At 43.8% G+C, this 18,426-nt stretch overlaps 5 protein-coding genes across 6 annotated transcripts; 1 reads left to right on the plus strand and 4 right to left on the minus strand.

The window, feature by feature from the left end:
• Nucleotides 1-116: 116 nt before the first annotated feature.
• Nucleotides 117-2,952, minus strand: Fmo-2 (Flavin-containing monooxygenase 2). The gene is made up of 6 exons (XM_018013330.2): nt 2,772-2,952; nt 2,537-2,699; nt 2,282-2,471; nt 2,004-2,175; nt 452-990; nt 117-378 (listed from the first exon to the last, which is right to left on the minus strand). Exons 1-6 carry the CDS (start codon nt 2,818-2,820, stop codon nt 208-210), a joined length of 1,284 nt encoding a protein of 427 aa, XP_017868819.1. The 5' UTR covers nt 2,821-2,952; the 3' UTR covers nt 117-207.
• Nucleotides 2,953-5,096: 2,144 nt separating this feature from the next.
• On the minus strand, nt 5,097-6,607 carry wal (electron transfer flavoprotein subunit alpha wal). 2 transcript variants are annotated; one of them, XM_089472231.1, is made up of 4 exons: nt 6,516-6,607; nt 6,393-6,458; nt 6,161-6,301; nt 5,097-6,089 (listed from the first exon to the last, which is right to left on the minus strand). In XM_089472231.1, the coding sequence occupies exons 2-4, from the start codon at nt 6,432-6,434 to the stop codon at nt 5,280-5,282; spliced, it is 993 nt and encodes a 330-aa protein (XP_089328357.1). In that variant the 5' UTR covers nt 6,435-6,458; nt 6,516-6,607; the 3' UTR covers nt 5,097-5,279. The 2 variants fall into 2 exon arrangements, with proteins under 2 accessions (XP_089328357.1, XP_017868433.1); XM_018012944.2 differs by having other exon boundaries at nt 6,393-6,578.
• Nucleotides 6,608-6,648: 41 nt separating this feature from the next.
• LOC108617222 (uncharacterized) lies at nt 6,649-10,407 on the plus strand. The gene is made up of 7 exons (XM_018012943.2): nt 6,649-6,816; nt 6,885-6,960; nt 7,360-7,482; nt 7,555-7,634; nt 7,689-7,735; nt 9,410-9,517; nt 9,589-10,407. Exons 1-7 carry the CDS (start codon nt 6,671-6,673, stop codon nt 10,287-10,289), a joined length of 1,281 nt encoding a protein of 426 aa, XP_017868432.2. The 5' UTR covers nt 6,649-6,670; the 3' UTR covers nt 10,290-10,407.
• Nucleotides 10,408-11,091: 684 nt separating this feature from the next.
• Nucleotides 11,092-14,492, minus strand: LOC108615051 (endoplasmic reticulum metallopeptidase 1-like). The gene is made up of 10 exons (XM_018009283.2): nt 14,336-14,492; nt 13,590-14,275; nt 13,445-13,529; nt 13,266-13,386; nt 13,047-13,201; nt 12,606-12,989; nt 12,183-12,548; nt 11,972-12,118; nt 11,415-11,915; nt 11,092-11,359 (listed from the first exon to the last, which is right to left on the minus strand). Exons 1-10 carry the CDS (start codon nt 14,465-14,467, stop codon nt 11,198-11,200), a joined length of 2,739 nt encoding a protein of 912 aa, XP_017864772.2. The 5' UTR covers nt 14,468-14,492; the 3' UTR covers nt 11,092-11,197.
• Nucleotides 14,493-15,067: 575 nt separating this feature from the next.
• Nucleotides 15,068-18,399, minus strand: LOC108615052 (endoplasmic reticulum metallopeptidase 1-like). Its single transcript, XM_089472224.1, has 10 exons — nt 18,274-18,399; nt 17,530-18,209; nt 17,385-17,469; nt 17,205-17,325; nt 16,989-17,143; nt 16,550-16,933; nt 16,128-16,493; nt 15,927-16,073; nt 15,363-15,860; nt 15,068-15,311 (listed from the first exon to the last, which is right to left on the minus strand). Exons 1-10 carry the CDS (start codon nt 18,376-18,378, stop codon nt 15,150-15,152), a joined length of 2,703 nt encoding a protein of 900 aa, XP_089328350.1. The 5' UTR covers nt 18,379-18,399; the 3' UTR covers nt 15,068-15,149.
• Between the last annotated feature and the right edge of the window lie 27 nt (nt 18,400-18,426).

Raw genomic sequence — 18,426 nt, forward strand, 5'->3', positions numbered from 1 at the left:
AGAATGGCTTAACAGTTTTAAGTGGGTTTCGAGTTCCTTTTGAGTAATCATTAACAGCAATAGGGCTGCCACTCAGCTCGTGAAACTTAAAGCTGATTGCTATACATCTCAAAAGCTTTAATTTTTCACATTTTTTTGTATTTATTATTTTATAATTAAATGCGAAATAAACTACATTACAAACATACAACATACAATACAAGTTCATCATAGAGCGCGCTTGGTAAAGTGCTCATCGTCTATAACCGTATACCGATTGTTGCGGTACGTGTCCAGCTCAAATATATATTTCTTGCCACAATCCTTCATTAGCTTTAAAATAACGGGTTTTATATTCTCAATGCCCGTCATATTGGCCAATTCATTATAGTAATCGAACTGTTGGAGATGTGAGATATTATTCATTTCATATATGTTTGTAAGTTATGTGAAGTATCAGTATCAGTTATACCTGCCGTTCGCCCATTTGATGGGCCTTTTTACGATTGACAAAGCCGCACTCCCAGCGCTCGCCCTGCTCCTTCTCCAGGTCGGCGATCATCTGCTCCTTCGTGGGCAGCTGGCGCTCTCCTGTGTAGAACTTAAGCGTGAAGCGCACCTGCATATCGAATATGTGCGTGGGTATCACATTGAAGGGCAGCCCAATGAAGGACATAGTGGGGTTGTTGATGTTGATGCAGTGCTTCCACAGTGGCTGCACAAAGTTATCGATCACCTGAATGCCCACATCGGTGCTGAGGCAGGGAAAACTATACTTATACCCGGTGCAGTAGACCACGTGATCAAAGCTCTCCTCGCTGCCATCCTTAAAAACGGCCCCCATTTTCGTGAACCGCTCCACGTCTGGCTTTTGCGTTACATTGCCCATGAAGGCGGTATTGGGCGTGGTCGGAAGATGATGACTCAGGTACACATGCCTGGCCTTCTTCCGAATGTGATTTGTAATGTCCATGCCACTGGGACCGGCACCAATAATCAGCACGGTCTGATCTACAGAGATAAATAACTATTTAAATAAATTAAGCAACTTAATTAAGTAATATACCTCATTAATAATGGGGCTCAGCTTTACCGTGCACTTTTTCAGATAATTTATTAAATTTAAATGTGATATAAAAGTGTCAAGACTTATAATCTCACGATGATTATTCACAAAAAAAAGTTCTTCCGTGCTTATTCTTATCAATATTGGACTGCACTAACTAAACCCTAAAATCTGTGGAACAGCATCACTTTACCGAGTTAATACCTATATCATATCATATCTACCGAGTTAATAAAAATTAAATACAATATACTAAGATATTAAATAACTGTTTTACATGAGTTAATGAAAAAATAAAAATAATAATAGAGGAAACATTGATACATATTAACATTTATGTTACCTCGACATTGCAGATTGACCGTTCTACAGTCCTGATCACTGTTAGCCAATCGCTTACGATTTTTCTACATATTAACATTGTGGCAACATTTAAACTTTCTGTTGTTATCACATCATGCGGGGCAGCGCGCACCAATAATAATGCTTGCACGTTTTTGTAAAGAATTTTATTAGGATGATTTATTAGATTCATATGTGATACAAACGTGTCAGAAGTTAAAATATCATGCTAATTAATCACAAAGCAATTCTTCCTTGCTTATTATTACTTTATAAAATAGTTGAAGTAATTCCCGTTATATTTATACATATTTGAAAATCTATCTCATAAATCTCTGGAAAAGCCTAGATGAAGTGCTTCCCTTTTATCAGTTAGTGTACTTCCATGGGGCGTTATAAAACTATTCCACGATTAAAACCCCATCAGCCAAACATGCTGAGTGCTTGATAAGCGCTCACTCTTTATATTATAGTATACAAATGGCAAAGACGCACTGTAACTAGGCTAAAAGTTGACGGGACTGACAGTTCATACGCTTATGACAACTGGAGCAATCTTATCAAAATTCATTCTATACAAAATGCGCTGCCCCATCTGAACATCACATGGACTCACCTTTAAATTTCTCCGCCTTGCGATAGACATGACTGTGGATCTGCTGACCCTCAAACAGATCCATGCCGTCGATAGAGGGCATGTCCGGTTCCGTGTAGTGGCCATTGCAGACGTAAATGAAATCGTAGTAAACCGGATCGCAAGTGTTGTTGTTGTGATCCCAGACATAGACCTTTGGGAAGTGTCAGCAAGAAATATTGTATGAGATCGACCGATCGATCGTACAACAATGTTACGTGATTAAAAGTGACGCAATGATTAATGACGTCAGCACTCACCTCCCAATCGTTTAATCTTGGACGCACCCTGATCACCTCGTGCTGCAGCTTGATGTGCGGTCGCAGGTTGAAGTGATCGGCATAGGAGTGCAGGAATTCCAGGACCTGCCGTGATGTGATGAACGAGTCCTCAATGTCTGTGGGATACGGGTAGTCCGGATAGCCCATGACTTCCTTGGGCAGATTTGTGCTGCAGATCGGTTATAGACTTTACGAGGCTGATCCTATTTGCTTTCGAGTTGCTTGATAACCTACCGCAAGCCCTCGTACATGCTGCTGTGCACCTCTTCGTGTTCGTCCTTGGGCAGCTCCTCAGAGAATATCCAGGTGCCTCCGATTTCTGCGCCTCGCTCGTACGCGACAGCCTCCAGACCCGCTTGCAGTGAGTTCTTCAAGGCGCTCAAGCCTGCGGTGCCAGCTAGACATATCCGTAAATATTCACCGATAAATTCAACTTGTTTTAAATACCGTCTTCGTAGCTCTCATTTACCTCCAATCACGCACACGCGACGCAGCTCGTGCATTGGCGTCTTGTTCATCTTTACGAGTTGTATTATTTAACTTCTCCGCCGTTCTCTGCAAATCGTTGTACGTATTTCGTATTCCGGGAGCCTCCGTCAACGCGTCTCTCCAGCTCGCTGAATGATAAGTGACTACTACTACTAGTTCACTCGATCAGCGTTTCCAGCATGTGCTCCAACGTTCACAGCTCGCGCTAGGCGAATACCCTATGCGAAGCGCTTTATGTGGGCATACTTGTTAAGCTATGCATTTTGACAATATGTTTTTATGTTTTTAGTTTTATATTGAATAATAAAATATCTTAAAATACATCGTAATTTGTATACAGTGAAATTCTATTTTTAACAAATTTTATCTTAATAAATTTGCTTTTATTTATTTATTCGCATTAATATAAATTGCGTGTCGTAAATTATATCAGCTTCAGAGTTTAAAGCTAATTAGATATTTTGATATGCTTATTTTTGTGACATTATTATTATTATTTTTGTTTGTTATCTTCAAAATAAACCCCTGAAATATACATTTATATAGTGCTTAAGAGATATAATATGGGAACGCATTGTAGACATCTGTTTCCATTAGCTTGGCACCAATCCAGAGTGTCGCCCACTAGATCGATATTTGATTTCCGTATGGATATAACGCGAATTGTACATCCTAATATTTATTTTGTATAAATCCGCTCATTAAGTCCTTCGTATAGAAAATAGAAAATTGCAAAAGGAAATCGTTATACACTCTCATATATAACATTTTCATGCCCGTTTCGTATTTGTAGTGTGTTGAAGAGTCGACTTCATTAATATTTGCCTTGTACAAATAAGCTCAGTCACATAACAGTGGCGTTTACAAAGGCAAGTGCGCCGGCGTCTGCGTCGGCTCTGGCGTTGGCGTTAGCGTTGTCGTCGACGTCGGCGTCGGCGTCTGCTTCGGCATGAATAACAGCGCTGGCAGACAACAAGGTAATGAATGCAGTGCCCTATGCTTGTGCCCTGTGCGGTTTGATAAGACGGGGGCTAGGCTCGTCTCGGCTCGGTTTCTGGCAAATGCATCTTAATCTTTCCCTTTCACTCGTTATCAAATTTTTCCCATTTTGTTCGTTTTTGCAGCATGATTTTTTCCCATTTGTAATAATTAAACAATAAATAGGAGTATGTATATATGTACATATATATACATAAATGGGACAAAATACATATATTTTACTTGCACAAAGACTATGTCATTTCAGTTTATTAGCATACTTCACTTGATTATCAGCTTGAGTTGACACACGCGTAAAATAAAGAGAAATCTATTAAATCTTTGTTTACTCAATATATACATATACAAACACAAATGCACACTCTTATGTTATATATACATATGCATATAAATAACAAAGTGTGTTGGGCATGCAGAAAGTAAAGTAAAACTCAATTTATAATTTTGCATTAATAAAACATTATAAATTTGTTGACGGAAATCAAAACTTACGGAAATAATATGAACAGCCTATGTTATGAATGCTTAGATTGGATAACGGCACTGTGGTTAGTGATAACGGTTAGTGTTATCACTGACCAGAAAACAGTGGTGTTATGTATATTGTAAATAATGGCCTATTTTGGCGATATTTGAAGTGCACTCTGAAAAGCGTGAACTAAGATAAGCTGTGGGGGGAATCGTTTATTTTTTTTCGCTTTTTGACTACTATCAATATTCAATTTGTTAGTTAAAAGACAATCAAAGATTGAGCAGCTTAAACTTTCTCATAAATTAACAGTCCATGTTAACTCAATTTATAAACTCTAAGAAACGGTTAACTTCTTCAGATTCTGTTTCATAGTAAAATTTGTCATAATAAACACACATTTAATGCCAAAAATGAATGTATTTCAGTCATCACTAAAAATAGTGTGAAAATTAAATACATTATACATACATACATAAAATATAGTTTTTCTCAATTAATTAATTGTTTTTTTTTTTTTTTTTTTTTTTTTTTTTTTTTTTTTTTTTAATCATATGCTAAATGCAGCCCCATATATTTGTTAGTTCCTTGTGAACTAACAACATTCACTGTAAACACCTGTTGCTCAATTGCACAGCATAAGTATTTCTGCACATTAACATAAGTATTTCAGCAACAAACATTCCTGCTGTTATTATAACATGAGGACACACGAAAAGCACACAGCCTGTTGATTCGACAGAAAAAATTTCATAATCTCGCATGATAAGAGCTTTCATTTCTTGACCGCAGACACAATAGCAAACAAAACGCAAAAAAGCAAAAATATAATAAATATTTAGTCAGACATTCGGTTTAGTTTTTATTATACAATAAAAAGAAAAAGCAATCGCAAACAATTATGATAATGGGTAGCCGACGGACAGCGGACTTTTCTAAGAAACTAGTTTCAAATAAATGCAACACATCAAAATCAACATTTGATAGAATCAATTAGCTTTATAGTCTATTGGGCACTTTTTACAATTTGCCAGTAAGCTCGGGCACAGCCTTGAACAGATCGGCCACCAGACCAATGTCGGCCACCTGGAAAATGGGCGCCTCGGGGTCCTTGTTGATGGCCACAATTGTCTTGGAGTCCTTCATGCCAGCCAAGTGCTGAATGGCTCCAGAGATGCCCACAGCTACGTACAACTCAGGTGCCACAATCTTGCCCGTCTGTCCAATCTGCAGATCGTTGGGCACATAGCCAGCGTCGACAGCCGCACGAGAGGCGCCAACAGCAGCGCCAAACTTGTCGGCCAGGTCGTACAGCAGCTTGAAGTTGTCTCCAGACTTGAGGCCACGTCCTCCAGAGATGATGACTTTGGCGCCCGTCAGCTCAGGACGATCTGACTTAGTCAGTTCCTGCGAAACGAATTCGGATAGGCTGCTGGCATAGTCGCCAGCTGGCGCCTGCTCCACAGCACCATTTCCGCCACTAGTGGCAGCTGGGGGGAAGTTCGTGCCACGCACTGTGATGACTTTCACTGGATCCTTGGACTTGAGCGTGAGGATGGCGTTGCCCGCATAGATGGTGCGCACAAAGGTGTCCTCCGACTTGACATCGATAATCTCTGAAATAGGCGACACGTCCAGTTTAGCGGCAATACGTGGCAGCACGTTCTTGCCAAAGGCTGAGGCACCGGCCAAAATGTGGGTGAACTTGAATTGCGATTGGGCAGCCAGGACTAAGGGAGTCAGGGACTCGGGAGTGAAACCCTTGAACGCGGCATTTTCAGCGACCAGAACTTTGGTAACGCCCTCCACCTTGGCCACAGCTTCAGAGGCCTGAAATCAATGTCAAAATCGGATGATTATGCAAACCATCAGCAACAACAACAATAATCACATAAGCTTACGGGTCCACATTTCGTGCCTGCTACCAGAACTGTGACGTCACCCCCGATCTTCTTGGCTGCCGTGATGGTGTTCAATGTGAGAGGGTTGAGTGTCTCATTGTTGTGCTCCGCCACGACCAAGGTGCTCTTGCAACGCTGCAACTTCAATTGAAAAATTGATTATTTAATTACATATAAAATTCTTAAGTGATCGTGCGCCATTTTATTTTGCCGATTCTCATATCATACTTACAAAGCTGCTGCGCACTAGATTGCGGGTGTTGTTAACAAACATGTTGCGTATTGTGAAGAATCAAAACTTTAAGACGTATTTAGTTTAATTCTAAACAATTAATGTTAATTGGTTAGAAATTACCTGCCGCAGTATGAAACGCAGAAAGTCCAAAAGTCGGTTTGCCAGCTGTTTGCGTTTGGCATTATTTAGTATATTCTGTTGCTGTTAGCTGTTAACAGAATAGCTGGCACAAAAATCGATCGCAGTGGCAACGCCGTAGCATCTGCTTTGAGCGTATGTATGTATGTCTAATTGCGTGTACAATTGTTATTTTGTATATAGCACGCGGTAAAATTTGTAGTGAAATTGTTTTTATTTTCGAATATGAACGTTGTATATTGATAAAAATAATCGCAGAAATGAGAAAAGCGATACCAGATCGGTATGTATATATGGTTTGATAGTAATTTTGCGCAAATGGAAATGATTGTTTTTGTTTTGTTCTTGCAGCTGGCTGAATTATCGGCCCATTGGGGAGCGCATCGCGGGAACGCGATTCATTGCATTTAAAGTGCCGTTGCGTAAGGTGAGTGTGTGGCTGACCCCGCAAACCGGTTAACCGTTGCAGTCCCAGCCATTTGATTGATGCTGAAATGTGGACCACCGGCCCAGCTCTATAAATAAATAACAAAAGTGATCTGCCTTTTCTGCTCGGTGCAATTATGCATAAAAGTGGCAACTGGTACAAGCCAGGTACAAGCAGTGCAAGGAGCAGCTGGACCCCACGCAAGCAGCATGAATATTAAATTAAATTGTTTTTTGCTTAATTAAATAACACCGTACAGGCGCTGATCCTTGCTCCTTGCACTTGCCCTTGCCCTTGCTCCTTCTTATTAATTGTACTGCCGACGGGCACTGCATAAATTGAGCAATTTCTGCATGTCTTGCGTGTGTCTCATATTTGCTCTGTCGTATTTCTTCGCAGAATATTAATGAGAGTGTGGACGACGAGCAACTGCGTCTGGCGCCACACTCGTTGCTGGAGTCGGTGCCAAATTTAGGACTGATCGTTGACCTGACCAACACGAATCGATACTACAATCCACAGGTAAGTGCGTATATGTATATATGGAGTCTACTACTTAAACTTCGCAGATAATGTCAATGGAAACTCTTGCAGACTTTCCGCGATCTGAATGTGGCGCACCAGAAACTCATGATACCTGGCCATCAGACTCCCACCAAGCAGCTGGCACAGAGGTATTTCAGGTCTACTATTATTTCAATCAACTCTTCTAATTGTTCCTCTTTCAGATTCTGCGAGTATGTGACTGACTTTCTGGATGCCAATCCGGATAATGGTAAGTGCCCGAATCGCTCACCCACGCACAGCTCGCTGCCGCTTGTGCCGTGGGAACGCTTTCCCCCAGCACCTCGGCCATGCAGCCACGCAGATCCAGATCTGTCAACACAATTACAGCCTGAGATATGCAGAGAAATCATATCAAAATCCAGTTGCCGTCCGTGTGTACCATGCAATTACCTTGTGGCGGCGGCAGATGCCTATCAGCTGCCGAGCGCACAATAAACATACCCTGTACTAAAATAGCAATATGTAGCAGAAAATGGTGATGAAAAAAGATCGCATGGAATTTCTTGTTAACCTTTAGCTGGCGCATGCGAGACGGTGGACGCGCCCACTCCAACTGTTAGAGATAGTTCTCAGCCTTAGTTGCAAGTTCCAAGTGCCAGACAAACAATTCACTTAAGCCAAGAGAACGTTGGTCATGCAACTCCCATGTGACTGACTGTGCAATACCCTGCTTTCATTTGCAAGCAGAGCAGAAAAAGGAGGCAGTAAATCCGTTAGCCTTTACCTTTCCATGATATAGGTTAACACAACCAAGGGTATATAAGCAACCAAATATATAAAGGCAAAGAAAGGTCTTTGCTTATATATATTTGGTTGCTTACCATTGCGATGGCAGCCATTGTGAATAATTTAGAGATGCCAACTATCGTGACTGTTTTACGTTAACAGATTAGACAAGCACTAAAAAAACATCCCAATAATAAATATCCCACTGACTGTGCCGCATGTTAAAGCTGCGGTCAAGAACCAAAGCCTAAACTCGAGCCTCGAGGTGGCCGGTTCCTGTTAAGGGACAGTGGGGCAAATCACTGCGAATGTGTGTTAACTTAAATACCTAGTATAATCATTACTGGTTATTAGATTTGGCAGCACTAATCGTGCCTTTAGTTATCCCTCTCAGTTAATTTGAGTATTAACCTTATTATGTCGCAGCCAGACAGAATGCTCACTAGAGAACGCATATATACATATGTATGTGTATATTGCTGTGGCCAGAGTATGCTTAAATACTATTGTGCCCCACATTGCGACAAGGATATTGTTTGTAAGCGCAGCCTAAATACATGACGTACAATTGGCGGTTGCGACCGGCTGCTCTTGTAGTTGCTGCCAGAGCAGAGTAAAGCAGAGCTGAGTTGAGCACCCGCATAGCGCACCACCGCAAAACGACTTTTTTGTGCCCCTGCCGGCCCGACCGACTAACAGAGCGACGCATCGACCGACCCGACATGTTTTTCTCTTTTGCTCGCATTAAATTTATTACCAATGTTGTGCATATTGGCAAAGCTCGCTGTTTTCTAGATGTATCTCAGGTCGCCGCTGCAGACCCATGCATCTGCTTTTATGCCAATTGCCCCAGCAAACACAGTCGAGTCGCAGTTTCGGTTGCAGTTGCAGTTGCAGTTGCAGCAAGCCGGTTTGCCAGAGCTCGGCGTGGGCGATGCGAGGCGCATTCCTGTGGCTGCCTCTCAAATGAGATCTGCAGCAGTTTGCGTCAGGTAAATGCTTTCTCCACTACCAAACTGAACCTAAACATCTAGCATGCCCTTCTAGGCAAGAGGCTAACATGTATTGTATTTGATTTGTCATTTTTATTATTGTCATAGAAGCATTTATGTAACTCCAAAAGAAAAAAACGTGATTTCTCAAATCCATTTTACAGACAAACTCATTGGCGTGCATTGCACACACGGCGTAAATCGTACCGGTTATTTGATCTGCTACTTTATGATCACTAAGATGAACATGTCGCCCAAGCTGGCTATACAGAGTGCGTAAACTATCAGCCAAAAAGAGAGGAGCTAAGCATCAGCATCTATAATAATCCCTTTCGATCCGCAGCTTTTGCCGATGCGCGTGGCCACAAAATTGAACGTAAAAACTATACCGAGTCGCTGCAGCACTTGACGTCCGAACAGGGACCATGCAAGCTGCTGAGCGAAACAAGTCGCAGTCCCAGCCACACTGAGGGCAAACGCCGGCTGAAACAACGGCAGGAGCGGGGCGACAGGCGGGAGGACGTATCTCTCAATTGGCGAGTCCGCCAGCAGGAGCACAACGGTTGGCAGCAGCAGCCGCCGAGCCGTCAATGGAGGAATACCAATACTTATCACAGCCAAGATGATGACTCGCAACGTAGGCCATTGCAACGGGAGACTCCGCGCTGGCGCCAGGCGGCGCTCAGCGAGGACTCAGCTCCAAAGGTCAGACGCTACAATGACTACCACTCGGACAACGACCGTTATCAGCAGCAAAACAACTGGCGGCCGAGGCAGACTGCCGGCCAATGTCCCAGACAGGAATATAGTTTCGCCTACAACAGCAGCAGCCGAAGCAGCAGCAGCTACAACAAGAGCAACAACAGCAACAACTATCGCGGGAACAACAACTACAGTAGCAGAGGCGACAACAATGACAACTACAGCAGAAGGGGCAGGAGCCGCTGGAGCAACAACCACACCAGCCACTACAATGAGCGAAACTATGGGCGAGACGAACGTCGCAGCAATTCGAATCGCTTTCGGCGCTTTGAAACGGACTGATCGGTTGCCCGCCTCCTGGCGACGCAACCTCGTAACGTTCATGTAATTAGTGCAATTTGATTCTGTACTTGTTGCAAAAGTTTCGTTTCGTAATAAATTCCAGTCGTCTGTTGGCCAATTTGTTTGTAAATTATTGTCCATTAGGCAGCGGGCAGCGGCGACAATTAAAATTCATTTTCGACATGGCCAGAAGCCGCGGGTGCCGCCAGTTCAATCTGTAAGCAGTTAACAAGCAGCAGATCGCACACGGCAGATCGTGTGAAGATACGCTCCAAATTTGCATACGCTTTTATGACGGCCAGCCGAGCTGAGTCGCCAAGGCAGAGCAGACCAGACCCGGGCCGGGAAGATAAGCACAGAGCGAAGAGTGGCGTGAAATTCCTGGAAGTTAGTGCGTCGCCGGCGGCAAGCGGCTCCTGTGTCAAGCAAATGTCAAAAGCTATGCGAGATGCGTGAGTAGCAGCGCACTCACACACACGCATGTGCGAGGCTGTGTGCCCACTGTAGGTTGCACTGTGGGTGACACACTGCATGTGTGTGTTCAAAAAGCCCCTTACAGCTGTCAGGCAGCTAACAAGTCGTCAAACTAGTTCGGCTAAAAGCGTGACGAGTTCCTCTAGTAAAGGCTGGCTTCTAGCCTAGCATGAATATTGGGTGCAGTTTGTTCTTCAGGTGCATAAATATCTGTTAATAGGATTGTGTTGCAGTTGAAGATGAAGATAGGATATTTATTACTGATCCCCTTGAAACCCGCTTTAGCCACTACATTCAAAACAAAGAAAGGCTGACTGTGGCCTCGATCTCTTCTTGCATGTTCTCTAGAACTCAGCTGCCTTTAGGGGTAGCTGTCTATGTATATTAGATGTTACTACATTTGGATGCTCATTCCAAGTGCTTCTTTTAGAGTCCTAAAATATGTATCTGTCATACGAAGAGGGCCAATCGACAAGTGCTGCGTACGAAGGAAATGAAGCTGCGAACTGCTCGGTGAGTGCATCTCGTTTAGTCTCCACATAATGGCCCGATATGCCCAACTGGAAGAGCGGCACCTCAAAGTCACCATTGGGTTTCTGCCGAAAGGAGGTCGTCAAATACTCTGGGAGTACTTCAATTATTGAAGCTTACCGAAATATCAAGACTGAAGTTCAGTGGCGACCGATCTGTGCCGTAGGTGAAATAGATGTGATAGGACAGCGGATAAGCGGGCGGGTTCTCCAGGTAAGTGCGATCGAAGGACCAGTTGCTGAGCGTTGCGAAATCATCCTCGTAGGTCTGAATGAACAGACTCATGTGATCGGGGCCTTCTAACTTGAACTCGAATCGAGCCGTTGTATTGCTCTCCAGAATTTGTTTACTTAAAAGGGTCAGGTTTGCCTTGGCTGGAAGTTGAACCGGCTGTTCTCGTGGCAGCCATACACTTCCTAAACGATTGTCGACCCAGCGCTCATCGTATAGGGGTACACCACACATCATGTGCTTTTCGCAGTCGGGTCTTATGCTTCTCGCATTTGCTATTGATCGCATTTTCATTGGCTCAGCTTCCCGACGGTCCTGGAAACTAATCAGATAGCCCGACTCATCTTTAGCGATGGAGCCGTCGTACTCGTAGAACACTCTGCGCACATGCTGAAAGTCGGCACATATTAAATGACACTGGTCTGACAGATAGATCTTTCAAGTACCTGAAATGATACTCGTTCACTGCTTGCTCTAGGGCGATAGGGAAATCCGATGTCAGTGCTGCTTGCGAGGATCACCGTGATCACAGTCACTGTAAGGATGCTGAGGACTATCAAATAGGGACGCCTGAATATGTTAATCAGCGGAATCTACGTAGGTATACCCTTTGCCTTTAATATAAAATACTGCAAACGGTCGCGTAGGTTCGCTTACCAAGAATCCCCAAGCGAAAGTAGTACCCAAAGCAGTCACGCCAGCGATGGCAAGATCTGGATTTATGGCGCTGCCCAAACGTCCGCTCATCGGTATCACCACCACCAGCAGGAGATAGGTGCGGTAGGTGCAGTACAAGAAAGGTATTACCTGGCAAGCCATTACCAGACCCGTCCAGTTATAGTCCCGATCGTGGAGTGTGGTCAAGAGGTTAAGCGCCAAGGATACGGCATAGAAGCCGTTCAGGATTGTGAAGATGTAGGCGGAGCGTAGCCCATAGGCAGTGAGTCCTATAGCGAGCATAGACAGCAGAATGGCCCAAATGTGCAAAGCCAGTTGTAGGCCGTAAGGGAATGATAGCTTGTCCTAGGGAATTCGAATATTAAGTGGGCTCTTGAATGAATATAACTTTTAAGTACTTACATCCTTTTTCCATTGATAGTAAATTGTGATTGGAAGACTCAGTCCGATGAGCGCTGGACACACATAAAGACCGATTAGAAGGGATAGAGAGCTGAAGTATGTCAGAGACAACCCGAAACTGTCGAACACATAAGCGATCAGAAGAGGCAGAGCTAGGCCTAGTGCCAAGGCTATAATCTGAAGAATCAGTTGGATTAGCACTCGCTGCAGCACTTGAGTGAGGGTTAGCGAAGAAATAGACGACATTCGCCAAAGGGAGACAAAAACCAGAACTAGGCCCACTACAGCAACGCAATTGTTTAATATTATGCCAGTATCCTCCGAGTAGCTGATGAGAAAGAGTCCCAGGAAGTCAAAGAAGACTGCGTGTCCTTGTTCGTAGGCCTAATGTTGGGAACATGATCTAGAGTTTTCTTAAAGCAATGTGGAACAAAGATTTACCTGTGGATTATGTAGTTCAGTTGCATTCGCCAAACCTCGCACTAGGCTCAATACATTGTCGCCCGTGCTTTGGATAGAGCTTCGGGGAATTACATCGATGCGGTCATACTTAGTATGGTATATGTAGCCATTAATGATCTGGGCTATATCCAAGCCTGGACACTCAACAAATTGATTAAACTTTTAACCAAGCAATCAACAAGTTTTCTAATTACCTACCTGGAATTTTTCCGTGCTCTACAAATGCGGTGAAGTCTGTGTCCGATGGTATCACACCCGATTGAAATATCTCCTCGCCCAAAGATGTGGCAAACGGATGCTTGGCGTGTTTCTTGTAGTACTTAAAGATTGAAATTGATTTTATTAATTAATCTCGAGAGTCGTTCTCAGGAACTTACGTCGACGAGCCAGGGATTGGAGGGACCACTTTGAAAAAGAATATCGCGCCCTCCACTGCCGGCTGCGTCCAAATTGACTACAGCTCTGCAGAGGCGGTTGGTTAATAGAAATTTCCCTCACAATATAAACACTTTTTATGCATACTTGCAGTTCGGTGCCCACTTGTGCTGGGTAATGAAGCCATGGGAGGCCTGGAATGCGGTTTCTTCAGCGCCATTGAAGAGGAAGACGACGGGATGCTCGAAGGATTGTGGAGTTGTGGCCATCACGCGCAACACCTCCAACATGGTGGCCACCATGAAGCCATCGTCACCCGCTCCCGGAGAAGTTGCGACTGTGTCGTAGTGACTGTTCACCAGGAGGTACGACTCACTTGTCGAACTCTTCGGGGTCAGCTTAACGATAATATTCCTTACGCCCTGGTACATGTTGAGCATATGGGTATACCTAAGTGCGCCCGAGGCACGCTGAATGTCCACTTCCATGGTGAAGTAGTCTTGCAGTAAAACTTTTCTGATCGCTGCCAGTTCATTTATCAGGAAAAGCACAGCCTCCACCTCATTGGCGTTGCTGCCCACCGTCCTGGGTCCTATGTTAACCAGATTGTTCAGAGTGTTGTATGCGCGATCTCCAATGAATTCGCCTTTGTGATCATCTTCGATGGTCAGCGACGTGGGCATGCGATAGAAGAATGGCAAGACCACTGCGAAAAATAGCAGCGCCCAGAAGAGCAGGAAGCCGGTGCCGAGGTACCAAGCTGGCTTTGCATTCCTTTTGATATAATTTTTCTGTATTTTGCTGGAAATATCCACGTCATCCTCCTCCGAAATCTGCGAATTTGTTATGTAAACTTAGCAAAAACATAACTTTTCATTTGCGCACACTCATACCAGTGTAATCTCGTCGCTCATTTTCGTAAAAAGTTTTGTTTTTTTCCGTAGTGAGTCCAGTGTTTTTCGTTGGTCGACTAATATTTCGCCAGAAAATCGGACCTCCTTATATAGGCGTAGATAGAAAGTCATAAAGAATGGAAATATAAATCCATATTTTTCAGAAGTATATAATTTTATAACACCAATGATTCAAAATATGTTTGATAACAATAAAACGCGGGCAGTTTCGTATCTATCTATAGAGTTTACAAATAAATAAGCTTCTTAAGCTATTAAAGGATCTATAAAAAAATTATTAAAAAGGAGAATTTTATGTAAAGTAACTATTTCGCAAACTTGGCTTTTATTATGAGTTTTATTTCTGCTGGGCATTTTCAGATACCTATAAGGTGACAACGACTTTTTGAGCTGCCCTCGCTAAATCAGATTTACAATCCCCATTGAAGAAAGCACGCTTTTGAAGGCAGGCAGAGTCATTGTGAATTGTTGCTCGCACGCCATAAGATCATGCAGATAAGCCATAATCTGCTGCCATAAAGCATAGGCCATAATCAGATTTAATCTGAGCTTTCAGATTGGCATTCTTCCCGATCTCGATTAGGCCATGTCTGTCTGGTGTAGCCCAATCAGTCACCATTCGACCAAAACAGGTTACCCCAGCGAGCCTATCTCTTTGTCCACTTGCTCGCGCGTGAGTCCTATCATGAAGAATTTCTTATCTTTAAGAACTTTATTATTATCTTAGATTCTTTATTCATTATCCCACTAAACCCAAGGCCAAACACAACTGCTATGCTTTATTGTGCTCGATTTAGAATATATATCTTGTGTATTGCGAGGGCCAATCGACTACTATGGCATACGAAGGAAACGTCGAGGCGAACTTCACGCTGTGCTCATCCCCTTTATCGCCAATGTTAGATGCAGATATGCCGAGTTGGAACAGAGGCACGTCAAAGTTTCCGTTCGGTTTCTGAAATTGAGGAATATTAGAAAGTAGCCGAAGTAAGCATAGAGTACTTACTGTAATATCCAAATAGAACTCAAGGGGCTCACTTCTGCCATAGGTAATGTATATGTGATAGGCGAGCGGAGAAGCTGGCTTTTGCTCCAGGTAGGTCTTGGAGAAGGACCAGTCGCTCACAGTTACAAAGTCATCTTCGTAGGTTTGTATAAACAAACTCAAATAGGGCGGTCCAGTTAACCGGAAGGTGAACCGCATCGTCCTCTTGTCAGCCAAGACGGTTTTGCTGAGCAGCTCGAGAGTGGTTGGTATTTTGGGTACGACGGGCTCCTCGCGGGGTAGCCAAATTCCTTGCAGACGGTTCTCAACCCAACGCTCATCAAATAGAGGCGCTGCGCACATCATGTGATTTTTGCAATTTTCTGACTGGCTTATTGCACCCGTGAAATTCACGCCAGGAAATGCTGATGTTTCACGTCTATCCTGTAAGTTGAATAAATAGCCGGACTCGTCGCTGATAAGGGAGCCATCGTAATCGTAGAAGATTCTGCGGACATGCTATATATATATATATTACGGATAGTATAATTATCAACTCATATCAATCAGTATTTTAAGAAGTACCTGATAGAGAGCCCGCGCACTATTGGTCCTTGGGCGATAAGGGAAGCCCATTTCTGTGCCGCAGGCTAGGTAAATCGTAACGCCTGTAATCACAAGTAAGGTGAGCAGCACCGATCCCGATCGTCGGAACACATTGGTAAAGGGCAGCTGATGAGGCAGGGTATAAGCTTTTGAGGAATTAAAACCGGATAGCGAACTTACCAAAAAGCCAAAGGAGAAAATCGCACCCGCCGCTGCTAGAGCAGCAACGGTCATATCCGGATTGGATGCACTACCAGAACGACCATTCATTGGCGTCAGCACCACGATGAATGTGTAGAAGAGGTAACTGCTATAAAGGAAAGGAATCACCTGACTAACAATGACCAGTCCACTCCAGGAGTAGCCGCGATCGTGGGAGGTACTCAACAGACTCAAGGCCAACGATACAGCATAAAAGATGATCAAAATCGTAACGATGTAGATGGAGCGCAGTCCATAAGCAGTAGCGGCAATGGCCAGAAGAGACAGTAGAATGGCCCAGCTATGCAGGGCCAGTTGAACGTGGTAGGTGAAAGGCAATTTGCTCTAGAGCGGACCAAATTGAGTGGATTGTTCGATCTAATGCAATCTGGCATACTCACATTGTCCTGCGTGTGATAGTACACTGTGATCGGAAGGCATAGCCCAATCAGTGCCGGGCAGACATACAAGCCAATCACAAGTGAAAGAGTGCTGAAGTAGGTGAGGGACAGTCCGAAGCTGTCGAGGATGTATGAGACTACTAAGGGCAGAGCCAAGGCCAATACAAAGGCAATGATCTGAAGAATCACGAGAATGATTAGACGCCGCCAAATCTGATTGCTGGGCAGCTGGGACACAGCGGACATGCGCCACGCAGATATGAAAACCAAAATAAGTGTGATTCCTGCTGCGCCGTAGTTCAGAATTTGGCCCGTTTCCTCCGAGTACGTGATGAAAGTGAGGCCCAAAAAGTCGTAGTATACAGAGTTTCCTCCTTCATGCGCCTAAAGTTGGATTACTAAGAAACTGTTTTTAGAATAGCACATGCTCATAACCCACCTGTATATTGAGCAATTCAGGTGCATTAGCCAAGGAGCGCACTAGACTCAAGACATTGTCGCCCGTGTTTTGAATAGAACCTCGAGGAATCACATCAATGCGATCGTACTTCGTATGATATATGTAACCATTGATAGCTTGGCCAAGATCAAGGCCTGCACATTAAAAAGTCCATAGAATATCAATAGATTTACATTTAGCTGACTTTAGTTTTACCTGGAATCTGTCCGTATTGCGTAAAAATGCGGTAGTCCGTATCGGAAGGTATGAGTCCCATTTGAAAGAATTCCTCAGCCAAGGTTGTAGCAAAAGGATGCTTCGCACTCTTCTTGTAATACTGCGGATTATGACCAAGTTGAAATGGTACTTGGAACTGTTTCCTCTTGCAGAACTTACATTGGCTAGCCACGCATGTGAGGGGCCAGTTTGAAATAAAATCTCGCGTCCGCCACTTCCAGCACTATCCAAATTGACAACAGCTCTGTAAATGCAATTCCTAAATAGGATTTTCTCTCAAAATCAAAACAATCCCGAGGCATACTTGCAGTTGGGAGCCCATTTGTGCTGGGTAATGAAACCATGTGACGCTTGCATGCCCATCTCCTCGTCTCCATTGAACAGGAAGACGACGGGATGCTCGAAGGATTGTGGAGTTGTGGCCATCACGCGCAGCACCTCCATCATAGTGGCGACCATGAAGCCATCGTCACCCGCTCCCGGAGAAGTTGCGACTGTGTCGTAGTGACTGTTCACCAGGAGGTACGACTCACTTGATGAATTCCTGGGGCTCAGTTTGACTACCACATTCTGGACTCCTTGGTACACCTCAAGTAGGGAGTGATAGATGTGGGAGCCAGAGGTTTTGTGTACGTCCACCTCTAAGGTAAAATAATCCTCAAGTAAATCCCTCTGGATCTTCGATATTTCATTTAGCAGAAAGTTTACTGCTTCCAGTTCATTGGCATCGCTGCCAGCTACCCTAGTTCCAATGTTGACCAGATTGTTGAGGACGTCGTAGGCTCGATCCCCAATAAACTCTCCTTTGTTATCATCCTCGATGGTCAGGGATGTGGGCAGGCGATAAAACAAAGGAATAACCACTGCAAAATACAATAGGAACCACAGCACAAGGAATCCGCTTGCGAAATACCACGGTAGTTTTAACTTCGAATTGCACTTGATCCTCTTGCTCGCTGATCCTTCGCCAGCCTCCTGCAATATCTGCGAATTATGTCCGTAAATTTATTGAGAGTTCCAAATCCATATTATTTCTGAATGTCTTTACAAGTCTATCCTTATCGCTCATGTTTGATCGTTTGACTTTTCTGCAGTTGTGTGTTCCATGGGCTGCCAAGTGAAACTGGCTGTTTCGGAGGAATCGTTTGAACATTTTATAGAAGTCTAGAATGGTGTCATAAAATCGCTGGCCCAATAAATA

This window comes from Drosophila arizonae, chromosome 5 (genome assembly GCF_054131065.1).
Source record: "Drosophila arizonae isolate 15081-1271.41 chromosome 5, UAZ_ARI_1.0, whole genome shotgun sequence".
Classification (NCBI taxonomy): Eukaryota; Metazoa; Arthropoda; class Insecta; order Diptera; family Drosophilidae; genus Drosophila; species Drosophila arizonae.

Excerpts from the sequence above, each read along its gene's own strand:
- Fmo-2 (XM_018013330.2), bottom strand. The coding sequence starts at position 2,820 with ATGAACAAGACGCCAATGCACGAGCTGCGTCGCGTGTGCGTGATTGGA. Across the intron at positions 991-2,003 it reads CAAGGCGGAGAAATTTAAAG|ATCAGACCGTGCTGATTATT; the intron begins GTGAGTCCATGT and ends TTATCTCTGTAG. Across the intron at positions 379-451 it reads ATCAAATGGGCGAACGGCAG|TTCGATTACTATAATGAATT; the intron begins GTATAACTGATA and ends CATCTCCAACAG.
- wal (XM_089472231.1), bottom strand. The coding sequence starts at position 6,434 with ATGTTTGTTAACAACACCCGCAATCTAGTGCGCAGCAGCTTT. Across the intron at positions 6,302-6,392 it reads ATCTAGTGCGCAGCAGCTTT|TTGCAGCGTTGCAAGAGCAC; the intron begins GTAAGTATGATA and ends TTTCAATTGAAG. Across the intron at positions 6,090-6,160 it reads CAGGCACGAAATGTGGACCC|GCCTCTGAAGCTGTGGCCAA; the intron begins GTAAGCTTATGT and ends CATTGATTTCAG.
- LOC108617222 (XM_018012943.2), top strand. The coding sequence starts at position 6,671 with ATGTATGTATGTCTAATTGCGTGTACAATTGTTATTTTGTATATAGCA. Across the intron at positions 6,817-6,884 it reads AGAAAAGCGATACCAGATCG|CTGGCTGAATTATCGGCCCA; the intron begins GTATGTATATAT and ends TTGTTCTTGCAG. Across the intron at positions 7,736-9,409 it reads GGATGCCAATCCGGATAATG|ACAAACTCATTGGCGTGCAT; the intron begins GTAAGTGCCCGA and ends TCCATTTTACAG.
- LOC108615051 (XM_018009283.2), bottom strand. The coding sequence starts at position 14,467 with ATGACTTTCTATCTACGCCTATATAAGGAGGTCCGATTTTCTGGCGAA. Across the intron at positions 13,202-13,265 it reads AGAGCACGGAAAAATTCCAG|GCTTGGATATAGCCCAGATC; the intron begins GTAGGTAATTAG and ends TTGAGTGTCCAG. Across the intron at positions 11,360-11,414 it reads ACTTCAGTCTTGATATTTCG|AAACCCAATGGTGACTTTGA; the intron begins GTAAGCTTCAAT and ends TCCTTTCGGCAG.
- LOC108615052 (XM_089472224.1), bottom strand. The coding sequence starts at position 18,378 with ATGTTCAAACGATTCCTCCGAAACAGCCAGTTTCACTTGGCAGCCCAT. Across the intron at positions 16,074-16,127 it reads TTTTCTCCTTTGGCTTTTTG|CTGCCCTTTACCAATGTGTT; the intron begins GTAAGTTCGCTA and ends CTGCCTCATCAG. Across the intron at positions 15,861-15,926 it reads GTGCGCGGGCTCTCTATCAG|CATGTCCGCAGAATCTTCTA; the intron begins GTACTTCTTAAA and ends ATATATATATAG.